Below are 14455 nucleotides of genomic sequence, written 5' to 3' on the forward strand. Positions count from 1 at the left end.
CATATGCTGCTCCATAGATTATGCCCCCAATATGCTGCCCCATAGACTATGCCCCCATATGCTGCTCCATAGATTATGCCCCCATATGCTGCTCCATAGATTATGCCCCCATATGCTGCTCCATAGATTATGCCCCCCATATGCGGCTCCATAGACTATGCCCCATATGCTTTTCCATAGTTTATGCCCCCAATATGCTGCCCCATAGACTATGCCCCCATATGCTGCTCCATAGAATATGCCCCCATATGCTGCAAAAAAAAAAATTGCCATACTCAGCTCTCCTGGGTCCATCACGGCTGTCTGCCGCTTCTTGTGTCAGTGACTGTTCAGCCAGCAGAGGGGCAGCGCGCACTAACCACGTCACCGCACCCTCTGCTGCCTAAACGTCACTGACACAGGATGCAGCAGACAGCGGTGAGCAGCGATGAACCGGGGGACAGGTGAATATCGCTATACTCACCCATCCTGCCGTGGTCTCTGCAGCCTCGCTTCTCCACTGTCTCCCTTCCTGTCTTCAGCGGTCACGTGGTACCACTCATTACACTCATGAATATGCACATATTCATGAGTGTAATGAGCGATACCACGTGACCGCTGAAGACAGGAAGGAAGAAAGTGGAGAAGCGAGGCTGCAGAGACCGCGGCAGGACAGGCAAGTATGATCTCTGACACCCCCGCTCCCCCGCCGACCCCCAGGTATATGACACGTGTATAAGCCGAGAGGGGGACTTTCAGCCCAAAAAAATGGGCTGAAAAGCTCGGCTTATACACAAGTATATACGGTAAAAGAGGAGACTTTAGTTTATCGATCCTGTGGATAGATCATGAGTTTCTTAAAGCAGCTGTGCCAAGTATGTAAGTCACACCTATCTATAGGATAGGCAACAAAGTATTAACTGCTGGGTGTCTGACTGTAGAGACCCCAAACCGATCGAGACTGTGACTCTGCCTAGCCCTGTTTGCATGGAGCAGAGTTTGTGCATGCGCAGCTCCATTTGACTTGACGTGTTGTCCTTTACCACTTCCAACAGCCAAATACCGAGTGGTGGTGCACATTCTCAACCTCTGCTCCACTCTTATCGGTATGGATCCAACATTAAATTCCTAGCAATAAATAAGTTAATAACTTATAAACTTAATACAACACTTTTAAACCTAAAAAAATCCCTTTAACCTATACAAAATGTGGTCAGAGATGAGAACCTTGACATTACCATTCATCATAGTATATGTGATCCATCCTGGCTGTACTGTCTACTCACCAGTCTTATCATATTCCAGTGTTGTGTTTTCAGCTGCAGCTTCATCTTTTATAAAAAGACTTGACCTGCGAGACATTGCAATATTAATAGTACAAAAAATTATTGATTCAAAAACAAAGCAATAAAAGCATAAACAATTATTGCAGTTTACGACAGTGTTGTATTTTCCCACATGGGAACCCTCCAGGGCAGGGAGGCGCTGGGCCTGAGGAGTTGTCCTCTGGAAGTCTTGGTTTTGGATCCATGCATGAAGACATTAATAACAATACGGGTGCACTTCTCATGATTCAGGGGTGCATGGAGTTATTTGGGGGTTTGACCTAAAAGGCTTAATATTAAAGTCAAAAAGGTAGAGGATACCCACCCATGAGTTTCCACTTTTGACGTTTCTCAGAAGTAATAAGTCCATTCATTTACAACCTAAATTGGCTACTATAGCATTACTAGTCTTCTGTGACAGCCCATAGATAACCTCCTCCTGTGGCATCACAAAAAGTAACCGTGGAATAACACGTAGCAGGTGGGCCCAATAACGAGACCTAGAATACCGCCCACCACAATGAGAACGAGGCAACCCCGACAGAGCTGCTCCCCACTCCCTACCCCCCCATCTTCTAGTCTCCATATTAACTGATAATATGGCAGTTGTACCCATGCTGTACACTTGTGGATGTATTTTGGAGAACCCCTAAATTGGTTTCCATGAATGCCATGATTGCACAGATCAGTTTCGTCTCTGCACAGTCTACCATTTTGCTGCTGCAGAGTTCCTGCAAGACCTTTATCTAGCTCAGTGCCTTTGCAAAATTGTTATACATCCATCAGATCTGACGGCACTGACCAAAAATAGTAATGCGACTTGGACCAGTTTTCTCAGAAGAGAAAAATCACCTTCGTGTGCCTGAGCCCTAAGGATGGGAAAATTTACCACAATTTTAATTTGGCAAATTTGCTTGAATTTAACCAGGAATTTCAATTCTCAGCAAATTTATTTAATGCAAAATATAATGTGCAAAAGGCCACATAATAAGGATAAGTTTAGAAAAAAAAAAAAATTTACCAGGCCCTCGGCTGTCCCGCTGCACAGCCACACTCCAGTCACGACTTTGTGGGGCCCGGAAGTGCCACATGTTGGGCACCAGAGACTACAAAGGTCCAAAGTGGACCAAGGAACACAACCATATTGGAGCTGGGCTGTGGCACAATAGATAAGGGACCGGATAAGTATAATGTTTTTCATTTTTTTTTTTAAACCCTTCTATAATCTGGCTAGCCCCTATTTGGCTTGATTTGACCCAGCAAATAGCAAAAAAAAGATATGGATTCGGATATGCTTACGTTGCATTGGCACTGATATTGTCCTGTGTAATCTTAGAAATCTCCTCTACATCAGAAAGCACAGAAGAATCGTGTGCGTCACAAGCCGCGCTCTTATCCACAGAGGCAGTCGTGGCATCTGAATGTTCTTCAGTAGATGATAAACTCATCTCTTCTTTGGCAGAACCACTGACATTTTCCTTCGAGATGGAATCTGCTTCTTCCTTGAGAGAGACGTTCGATTCCTCCCTCTCCTCAATCTCTTGAAGTTCTGGCGCCGAGATCAAATGCACTGCAATCAATAGGAAAAAAAAAAAAAAAAAAGGAACCGCCATTCACTCATTTATAGGAAGGAATGTTTTAGTATCAATAGTGAAAACGATGCAAATTTTGGGTGGACAGATAAGAATTTGGCACAATTTATAGTTTGGTCACCACTTTGCAAATATCATTCCGGGAGATACAAGACATTACTATGCAGGACAGTTATATGCAACAATTATATGGAAACCATGTACAAAATTAAATATATATATTAGCCCATGTGGAGAGGCTTTAATGAGCCAATGTCACCAAACGACCATAATTAAAGGGAAACCGTTAGCAGGTTTGACTGTACAAAACCGCTGGCAAGGATAGGAGAGCGGGAGGCCAGAGTGCACAGTGGAGTACAGATGCAGTGGAGGTCATAAGCCCCAAATTCATCATTTGACTTTTCTTTTTCATCCTATCTTCGTTGCAGTATTTTTCAAAGGCTTGTTCCAATTGGTGCAATGAGTTGATTTTTGGCATAAAATTTTTTTTAAAAAAAATATTTTTTCCTTTAGGATTACCGTACCTTTTTGGGGCTTTTTTGAAAGTAAAATTCACATAATCCTTTAAAAATGTCATGTTAGTCTTCATCTGTGCCAAAATAAAAATCCACCAAGAACTTCACTCCAGCCATTGACTGGAGTGAGTTGAACCAAAGAGAAGTGACATTTTAAAAAGTCTAATTTCATAAATCTGTCTAAAACATCAAAAAGCTAAGTTGTCAAGGATAAAAAAAAAATGAAAAAGATACCTAAAAAAAAAAAAAAAGGACCTTTCACCAGATTGAGTATGTTTGGAGGAGTGTACTTTTCCACCTATATATCACTTGCTGCTCACAGCTGGTCTTGCAGAGACATGTAATGGCAGACATTTTGCTGTCATCACTGCAGAGCTGTGTGGAATTACAAAAGTGCCTGTAGTAGAGCAGAGAAGAGCTTAATTACTGACACTTTTTCAGCTTTCATCTTACACTAGCCAGTGGTGGGAGGGGCAGAACAGCAGAGCTGAGCTTCAAATCATTACAAACGATTGAATTAGCTGTCCTCTCGCATCACTGTCAGCTCTGCTGTACTGCTAAACCCCCTCACACTGACTATCAGGAGATAAAAGCTGACAAAGTGTTAGCAATCATACTCCTCTCCGCTCTGCCCCTAGGATTTTGTAATCACACACCAGCTCTGCTGTGAGATCCGACTGTCATTACATGTCTCATACAGGAGGAAACCTGTTCAAAGCTTTTTTGGGGGTGTGTTCCTTTCCCCTGTATGACGCCAAATTTCTTATCATTGGTCAACCTCCTTCAGGAGAAAAAAGGACACGCCCCCAGAGACAAATCTATGGTAACCACTAGTTAAACTATAACCTAAATTATAACTTACACTTTAGAAGCTCATATCTCTGCAAAAGAGAAGAGAAATTAAAAAATAACTATGTTTTACTCAGCTCTGCAGCCCTTATTCAATGATGTGGCCATGATATGGGACTGAGACCATGGCTGTTTGCTTCATAGTTAAAAAGGCAGAAAATATAAAATATCACCCAAAAGGTTATTTGCTCTTCAAAGACCATACAGATTGTTGGATTGTAAAAAAAAAAAAAAATATATCAATAATTTTAGAACCGCGCCACATTGTCCTTGAAGCATATGTTTCAGGCGCATAAGTGACAAGAAGACCCTTTGACTGCTTCCTAGCCACAATTTTCATTTTGTAGAAGTAGCTGTTTGGGTTGTTTTGTTTTTTTTTTTGTGCTTATTTTTTGCAGGCCAAGTTGTATTTTTATCTTATTGTTTTTTTTTTTTTGTTTGTTTTTTTTTAAAGACACCGTTTTGGGATGCATGCAATGTATTGAAAAACAGCAATTCCACAATTTTTGGAGGGTTGCTTGTACAGCATGTACTATGTAAGACAAATAGCATAATATTTTATTCCACGGTTCCGCATAATGGCAACTGAACCTCTTGTATAAAAGTTTTTCTTTTAATTGTTTATACTTTTTTGCCCTTATGCAAAAGTAGTAAGACAGTGCAGTTTCTAATGAGTTTTTCTTAGCGAATACAATAAATATATATATATCGTATGCGCTCTAGGCTTAAATAAATAAAATAAATAAACTTGCCTGTCTGCACCCAACCTGATCCTAAAACTATTCAACATAGTGTGCTTTCCTACTGAAAATATGTGACTGCATTTCCCATAGACTCCAGCAGGTGTCACTAGAGCTCTGTGTGAACTATCAAAGGGCTAAAACAATGATGCTGTATTACCCATAAAGAACGTTTCAGCATAGAAATCAGGTTATAGGTTTGTTTAGTTTTAAAGGAAAAACAAACTCAAAAAATCTGTTCATATATTGTGCCTTAACTTGAAGCAAAAAAAACTAATTAAAACTAATAGACCTTTGCTGCTCTTCTATTAATGCTCCCCCTGGTGGTTAGGAGATCGCATTGCAAGTCTCATGGTAACTGCTGGTAACATCACATCATCAATAAGAAAGGTACAAATTGTTGATATATTTCGGGTAATCTTAGGCACACATCTACACATGCAGATTTTCTGTGGAATTGCTTCAAAATCCCTAGGTAACATTTATGCCAGCAGGCATTTCCATCTAGCGTTGAAGTAGCTCAGGGTCCTAAAATAAGAAAACCTATTTAAACAAGTGCAAAAAAAAAAAAAAAAAAAAATATACCTGGGGATGTCTCATGAAGATTATGATCATCATCAGAAACGCTCTTGTGGTTTATTTCTTCTGAAAATCCTGTTGGGAACAGAAATGACCCTGTTAGAAATAAATAGATTATTATATAAGTGCACATGCCTGAATATGAACTGCAGAGGTCTGAAGAAGCATCATTCGCTCAGGTTTACCGCGATAGAGAGGGGCCAGACGACCGCAGCTTCTGATTTCACACTGTCCTGCACTGATTAGAAGGTGCAGGTTTCTGTTAGCAGTGCAGGGGTTAATCTGTTCAGTTTGGAGTCTCAGAGGCTTCCTGCTTGGATGATCTCAGCTGTTCAGTGTTGACCACACCTCTCTAAATATATTATATATACACATACAGTACTATATTATTGCACCTGTGCAGCTGCCATTTTACTTGGGTCCGCTGCCCCCTGTTAGTGCATTTGTATTGAGGCCTGTCTATACAGGTAAGCATCTCTGCCTGTTTTGGTTTCTTCTTTAATAATTATATATACTGTATATAAAACATAATTTTACCTCTATATAAGTCACTAGCGCGACCACACTTAGAATACTGCGTACAGTTCTGGTCTCCGGTGTATAAGAAAGACATAGCTGAACTTCTTGAAACTTTCAAGAAGAACCTGAAGACCCACCTGTTCCGACAAGCCTACAGCCTGCAATGATCCTCGGTCTACTGAACCACCGCACAACCTGCTCTACCCTCTCCTACTGTATCCTCACCCATCCCTGTAGACTGTGAGCCCTCGCAGGCAGGGTCCTCTCTCCTTATGTGCTTGTGTGTCCCTTGTCTTCCACATGTTAAATATACTCGTCTATATTTCCCCTTTTCACATGTAAAGCGCCATGGAATAAATGGCGCTATATAAATGCATAATAATAATAATAACTGGAGCGGGTGCAGAGAAGAGCGACCAAGGTTATTAGGGAACTAGGGGGTCTGCAATACCAAGACAGGTTATTACACTTGGGGTTATTTAGTTTGGAGAATCGAAGGCTTAGGGGTGATCTTATTACAATGTATAAATATATGCGGGGACAGTACAAAGACCTTTCTAATGATCTTTTTACTCTTAGACCTGTGACGGGGACAAGGGGGCATCCTCTACGTCTGGAGGAAAGAAGGTTTAAGCATACTCACAGACGCGGATTCTTTACTGTAAGAGCCGTGAGACTATGGAACTCTCTGCCATATGATGTTGTAATGAGTGATTCCCTACTAAAATTTAAGAAGGGACTGGATGCCTTTCTTGAAAAGTATAATATTACAGGGTATATACACTAGTTTCCTTTATATTGCGTTGATCCAGGGAGCTAGTCTGATTGCCGTATGTGGAGTCGGGAAGGAATGTTTTTCCCCAATGTGAAGCTTACTGTTTGCCACATGGGTTTTTTTTTTGCCTTCCTCTGGATCAACATGTTAGGGCAGGTTAGGATAGGATATGGGTGGAACTAGATGGACTTAAAGTCTCCCTTCAACCTTAATAACTATGTTACTATATATACACACACACACACACACACACACACACTCGCCTTTGGCAATCTGGATTGCCAATGTTAGTCTTATACTGCCTGGTGTGGAGTGGAGTCAGTTCGTTGTTGGTAGAGGCGTTTGGAGTGTTGATCTGCGATTGTTGCTTGGTGTTTCGGCTGGGTGTAAATCCTCACCCTCTCCTATTTGGTTTACCTCCCTATTCTCCCTGGTGTAAACCAGGGGGCAGCAATAGATAGGGCACCCCTAGCGATAGGTACAAGGAAGGAGTCCCTGGGTATTCCAACAACAGAGTTGTGACACCATATCCCCCTTATGCTTTAAGCCCTGCGTGCTTGATATATCCTCAAACAAATTGGGGCCAAGTGCATAGGAACTCAATTCACTTGTATGTAGGATTTTGGAGGATAGGAGGAATCCAAAAGAACCAGAAGAAAATTAAGTATAGGGCTGTAAGGCAACAGGTAGTAAGCAGAGGCCACTGTGATGGATACGAGTATAATCACAAGCCCAAGAGATCAACCCTCCAGAAAATAACTCCATGCTGGACTTGTGCCTATATTCGGCAGCCCATCTGATCACACCGAGCTTCTGTATAAAGCATTACGGAAGGTTTCCACTGAGAACAGAATATTGTACAACCAACCAATCGGCTAGACACAGAAGGCGAACAGGTTGCTGACACATATCCAAAGAGGAGTGTCGCAAAATCACCACTATATACACACAGAGAGAGAGAGAGAGAGAGAGAGAGAGAGAGAGAGAAAAATTGTTGGGGGATGTTTATGCTATATGTGCCTATAGGTGACCACCTAGTGGTCATCATGTGAACTGCATTCGGGATTATAGGCTGCAATGAGTTAGTAGAGGTAAGGTGGGCACATCAGCTTTAGTAAGTGGGGACTTCGTTTTGTGTTATTTTTAAAAAAAAGTGTCAAGTGGGACCCCAAACTATGAAGATTACCCATACGGTGTTCATCACTGATGTCTGACGGCGTTACTGCAGGTGGTGATGGCGGAGGCGGGGCTTTCCTCTTTGTCCTCCTCAGGGAGGAATTAAAGGATGATGATGAGGATGTCGTTCCGCTGTGCTGAAAAGATCCAGTTCTAGACCTGTCAAATCTACCCAATGCCTGGAAGGAAAGGAAACCAATAGGGTTAGATGCTGCATCTTATCACTTGGATTGTCCCATTACATGTAATATGGACGGAGGCTCCAAGTCTTGTATTGTCTTTAAAGTGTAGTCATAAAATTACCTATTGTTTACATCAGGTTTGTACATTGTATTTAAAAAAGACACAAAAAAAACGAACAGTTTTTTCCTTAATCACAATCTTTAAAATAGTGGTTAATTGCAAGTTTACCTTTTTTTTTTTTTAGACTCAGGTTTCCTGTCCTTTAACAAAGAGTTTTCAGCAGTCTCCTTATCACAGACATGATTACAATGACATAACACCTATTCACAGCTGATAAAGGATCCATTAACCACAACAGTTGCTGTCACATCCGACCTTGCTCTCCCTTCCTTCACTATCACTTTTGCACCACGCTTATTAGATGCTTCAATATTAAAGCTAGGTATCTGACCACTGCTGCTAATGTACATGTACATAGGTTCTAAAATTTATATGTATAAATATCTCCAAATGTTGTAAAAAATAAATTTAAGAACACAAAAACCTGATCTAAACAATAGGTAAATTTTCTTAAGACACATTCCCTTTAAAAAGACATTTGTGATAAACTAAAAGTAACAAATTAATGAAGTTACCCTTTACTTAAAGTGAATGTCTCAGGTCATTCATATTAGTTGTACTAACAAAACAATTCTTCTACGTTCAGACAATCTCATCTCATGTGATACGGAATGCGAATAAGACAATCTGCAAACTTGACTTAAAAATTACGCTATGTTATTATCTTACCCCCTTCCCTAGGATCTTAAAAAAAAAAAAGAAATCAGGGCATGCAAGAGATACACAATGGTTAACACAATGCTGGGACATGAAGAAAGGGAAGTTCCAGCACTTATAATGCTGGTAGAATGCTGATGGAGATCTCTTCACTGAAAAATCATCACACCATGGAAATCAGCACGGTTCTTGGATATGCAAATCAAAAGCAGTTCTAACTTGTGGGGGACAAGGGCAGCCAGACAATGCTGCTTTACAGGCTGTTGAGAGGACAAGTACAATTTAATTAAGTGATAGTCTATTCTATTATTTCTAAACACTGTTTTTCGTTGATTCCTTTGTATCCCCGTTCATACTGCACCCACACACACACGATACACCATTTGAAAGGTAATCTTGCCCCCTTCAGCAAGAAAATAGCCAAACAAACCACACATCAACGATTTTATCACTAAATACAGTTTAAACATTAATTTTCAAAAACCTGGGTTTTTTTAGCTTTAAAATCTGTCCCTAAAGAAAAAAAACAGACATCATTTTTTTAAATCTAATTTGTGGATCAATCGACTTATTCTAGTTAATGAGTGTCAAAAACAGAGACAACAAACAAATGCCATCTGTGCGTTATCCAAGTTTTTTTTTTTTTGTTAATATTTACTGGGTAGGAGATGCTTGGAATTTTTTTTTTTTCATAAGTGAAAAAAAAACGGATGCTGCAACAAGGGTAGAAATATGCACAGACCAAAACCGGATAAAAATGAGATCCTGCCCGCTGATGAAAAACAGTCTTTTTTCTTATATGCAAAAAAAAAAAGCACCTGAATAAGGTTTAATTCAGCTTTTTGGAAAACATGGATTTTTGTGATAACTCACTGTAAAATCCTTTTCTCCGAGACGCTCATTGGGGGACACAGATACCGTGGGTGTATGCTTCTGCCGCTATGAGGCTGACACTAAGTGAAAAAAAGAGGTTAGCTCCTCCTCCACCGTATACACCCTCGCCCCTATTGTGGGCGGAAATCAGTTTGGTGCCAAAGCAGTAGGTGGACAACAAAATCAGCCTTAATACAAGTACAACATGTCCAGAGAACTTGGACCACCCTTATATCACATAAATAAATGCGTATTTAAATTAAACAAAACGAGAGCCAACTTGGCTAATAGGGTGGGTGCTGTGTCCCCCAATGAGCGTCTCGCAGAAAAGGATTTTACGGTGAGTTATCACAAAAATCCATGTTTCTACTTCGCCTCATTGGGGGACACAGATACTGTGGGACGTCCTAAAGCAGTACCTGGGTGGGAGATTGACTCACCGATCCAAGCTACATGCACCTCTTGTTTAAAGGTGCGCCACCGCTGCTTGGAGAATCCTTCTACCCAGGCTCGCATCCGCCGAAGCCAGAGTATGGATACTATAATGATTAGTAAACGTATGCAGGCTGGACCAGGTCGCTGCCTTGCATACCTGTTCCGCCGAAGCCTGGTGCTGAAGCTCCCAAGAGGTGCCCATTGCCCGAGTAGAGTGCGCTTTGATCCCTGATGGAACTGGTGCACCTCTGTTGCGATAGGCCTCCTGAATAGTTAAACGGATCAGTCTGGCTATGGTTGCTTTAGAGGCCGCGAGTCCCCTCCTGCGCCCCTCAGGGAGCACGAACAGCGTATCCGTCTGGCGAAAAGGTGCCGTCCGTGACACGTATCTCCTGAGTGCTCTCACCAGGTCTAAGGGAGCTTTCTCCACGCGATGCACCGGTGCCGGACAGAACGAGGGCAAGACAATATCCTCATTGATGTGGAAAGAGGACCTTCGGAAGAAAGGGGGGGAGCCGGTCTAAGCACCACCGTATCCTTGTGGAAAGCGAGAAAAGGTGCTCGGCAAGACAGAGCCCAAGAGGTGCCCATTGCCCGAGTAGAGTGCGCTTTGATCCCTGATGGAACTGGTGCACCTCTGTTGCGATAGGCCTCCTGAATAGTTAAACGGATCAGTCTGGCTATGGTTGCTTTAGAGGCCGCGAGTCCCCTCCTGCGCCCCTCAGGGAGCACGAACAGCGTATCCGTCTGGTGAAAAGGTGCCGTCCGTGACACGTACCTCCTGAGTGCTCTCACCAGGTCTAAGGGAGCTTTCTCCACGCGATGCACCGGTGCCGGACAGAACGAGGGCAAGACAATATCCTCATTAATGTGGAAAGAGGACCTTCGGAAGAAAGGGGGGGAGCCGGTCTAAGCACCACCGTATCCTTGAGGAAAGCGAGAAAAGGTGCTCGGCAAGACAGAGCCGTCAACTCCGACACTCGCCTCACGGAGGTAATGGCCACCAAAAACACCACCTTCCAAGGAGAGGAATGATAAAGATATATCCTGTAGCGGCTCAAAAGGAGCTTCTTGCAGGACACTCAGGACCAGGTTGAGTTCCCAGGTGTCCACTGGCGCATTATAGGGAGGAACTAAATGAGAGAGACTCCCTGAATGAAAGTCTTCACCTGCATATTAGTAGCAATCTTCCGCTGGAAAAGAACGGACAACGCCGAAATCTGTCTCCTGAGGGAGCTCGGGGACAGTCCCACATCTAGGCCTGATTGGAGAAAGGCCAAGATGTTGGGAATAGAGAATGTTAGGGGCGAAAACCCCTGCTCTCGGCACCAAGCGAAGAAAATCTTCCAGGTTTGATGGTAGATTCTTGCTGAGGTAGACTTCCTGGCGCTAAACATTGTAGCGACCACTCCATGCTCGAACCCAGCCTGGGTCAGAATCCAAGATTTGACAGCCATGCCGTCAAACACAGGGCCCCTGAGTTCGGGTGGAAGATCGGGCCCTGGGATAGTAGATCTGGACGCTCTGGCAGTCGCCATGGGACGTCAGTGAGCAGCTGCACCAGATTTGCGTACCACGCCCGCCGGGGCCCGTCTGGTGCTAGCAGAATCGCTGGAACCCCTTATGTTTTGATCTTCCTGATGACCCTTGGAAGTAATGGCAACGGTGGAAACAAGTATGGAAGGCGAAACTGGTTCCATGGTAGAACCAACACATCCACCTCGAATCGCTCGCTGGTCCCGTGGCCGAGCGACGTACACGGGTACCTTTGCGTTCATTCTCGCGCATGGTTGCCCTGCTGCGCGTGCCCCCTTGATGGTTTACATAAGCCACCGCCGTGGCGTGTCTGACTGAATCCAAATGGGCCGTCCTGCTAGGTGATGAAAATGCTGTAGCGCCCGCCGGACCGCTCGTATTTCCAACAGGTTGATCGGGAGGCGTGCCTCCTGTTGGGACCATTGGCCCTGAGCCGTGTGATGGCGAAAAACTGCTCCCCAGCCCAGGAGGCTGGCATCGGTCGTGACCATTAGCCAGTGCTCTGAGGGAAAAGGTTTCCCTTGAAGAAGGGAGTATCTGATAGTCCACCACTCCAGTGACTGCCTGACTTGAAGGGACAGCCGGCACTGCTAAACGAGCAAAAACGGGTTCCTGTCCCAAGCTGCCAAGAGGGCATGCTGTAGTGGGCGAAGATGAAACTGGGAAAACGGAATTGCTTCCATTGCTGCCACCATCTTCCCCAGTATCCTCATTCCAAAACGAATGGTGTGAGGGACAGGCTGCCGGAGCTTCTGGACTCATTGCTGGAGCGCTAGGGCTTTGTCTTGTGGGAGAATCACCGACCCTCGGTAGGTATCGAAGATCATTCCTAGAAAGGAGATCCTCTGGACTGGCACAAGGGATGACTTTTCCCAGTTGACAACCACCCTAAGCGGGAGAGCATATCCAGCGTAATGCCGACATTCTCCTGGCATGCCCGAAATGAGGGGCCCTTTACCAAGAGGTCGTCTAAGTAGGGCAAGACGACTGTGCCCCGAGAGTGTAAGACGGCCATCACGACTGCCATTACCTTTGTGAACACTCTGGGGGCGGTGGCTAGCCCAAGAGGCAGCGCTGCAAACTAGAAGTGACGGTCATTGATGACGAATCGAAGGAACCTTCAATGTGGTGGAAAAATGCGGACGTGCAGGTAGGCGTCCTGGATGTCGACAGAGGCCAAGTATTCTCCCTGCACCATGGCCGAAATAACTGAACGGAGAGATTCCATCCTGAAGTGTTTGACCCTGATGAATTTGTTCAGGAGCTTCAGGTCCAAAACAGGCCTGACCGTCCCGTCCTTTTTGGGGACTGCGAACAGATTGGAATAAAAACCCTGAGCTCTCTCGTGCTCTGGTACGGGAACTATGACCCCGTTGTACTGGAGTGAATCGATGGCCCCCAGCAACGCCTTTGCCTGAGACTTCACCCTGGGAAGTCGGGACCGAAAAAAAACATCTTGGGGGTACTTGATAAAATCTATCTTGTATCCCGAAGACACCAGTTCCGCCACCCATGAGTCGTGTGGTACGTCGACCCAGACATGGCGAAAGAAAAGCAGGCGGCCGCCTACCCTGCTGATGTCGCCTACAACGTGCTGTGAGTCATTTGGCTGAGGACTTCCGCGGCCTGGTTCCTCTTGACCTGAGCTGGCGCGAGCGCATCCTCCCCAATGGATTGGGTCTATATGAGACCTGTCGCTCCCTATCCTGGTTGGAGCAATTTGGGCCGGCCCGACTGGTGGTCGCTGTCCACCCGTTTTTGCGAAAGGCCCAGAACCGTGCTGGGACCTGGCAAAAAAGCTGCTTAACTTTCTGCTGCGGGAGGAAGCTGCTTTTTCCCCCCTGTCGCGTCAGAGATGAGCTGATCCAACTTCTCCCCGAACAGGCGGCCTCCCTGATAGGGCAAGAAAGTCAAAAACTTCTTGGAGACAGAATCAGCTCGCCAAGTTCTTACCCAAAGGGCTCTCCTAATGGCTACCGCGTTAGCGGCTGCAGATGCCGCACAATTGGCCGCATCAATCAAGTAGTCTCCAGCCATCGCAATCTGACTTGCGACCTCTGACACCTCCACAGGCAGGTCTCTATCCTGCAAGGTCCTATTCAATGATTCTGACCATGACATCATGGCCTTGGCTACCCACGTTGCCGCAAACAAGGGACCAAGCGCTGACCCTGATGCCTCAAAAACTGATCGAGCCAGGCTATCTATGAGTCTATCAGTGGGGTCCTTAAAGGATGAGCCACTCGGTACCGACAGAGACTTCGAGGCCAGGCGTGACACTGGCGGATCCACCACTGGTGATTCCGTCCATCCTGTACGGAGTTCCGGGGCAAATGGATATCTTGCCTCTATGGTCTTTTGGCCCGAAAAACACCTATCTGGGCGTTCTCTGTGCCGCTGCACTATATCCTCAAATTCCGGGTGAGTACCAAACACTCTGTGGGGTCGCCTGGCCCGTTTAAAGGCTACTTTATGGCTCGAAGCCAAAGTAACCTCATCTTCTACCCCCAGGGTCTGATTGACAGCTTCAATGAGGCTGTCCACTGTCTCTCGACTCCCTGGGGTATCATGGTCCAGTGGCCCGTCTGAGTCACCATCTGAA

The 14455-nt window shown here is 44.7% G+C and overlaps 1 protein-coding gene across 6 annotated transcripts in view; it reads right to left on the reverse strand.

Moving 5' to 3' along the window:
* Positions 1-14455, reverse strand: part of COBLL1 (cordon-bleu WH2 repeat protein like 1) — a 167286-nt gene that overhangs the window by 21547 nt on the left and 131284 nt on the right. For all 6 annotated transcript variants that reach the window (XM_073545757.1, XM_073545758.1, XM_073545760.1 and 3 more), the window contains 4 exons: positions 8060-8228; positions 5586-5654; positions 2604-2874; positions 1266-1330 (listed from right to left, as the gene is read on the reverse strand). In XM_073545757.1, coding sequence (XP_073401858.1) covers positions 1266-1330; positions 2604-2874; positions 5586-5654; positions 8060-8228 — 574 coding nt within the window. The remainder of the gene's footprint in view (positions 1-1265; positions 1331-2603; positions 2875-5585; positions 5655-8059; positions 8229-14455) is intronic.

Source organism: Dendrobates tinctorius, unplaced genomic scaffold (genome assembly GCF_039654945.1).
Source record: "Dendrobates tinctorius isolate UK_male_01 unplaced genomic scaffold, ASM3965494v1 ptg000143l, whole genome shotgun sequence".
Taxonomy (NCBI): Eukaryota; Metazoa; Chordata; class Amphibia; order Anura; family Dendrobatidae; genus Dendrobates; species Dendrobates tinctorius.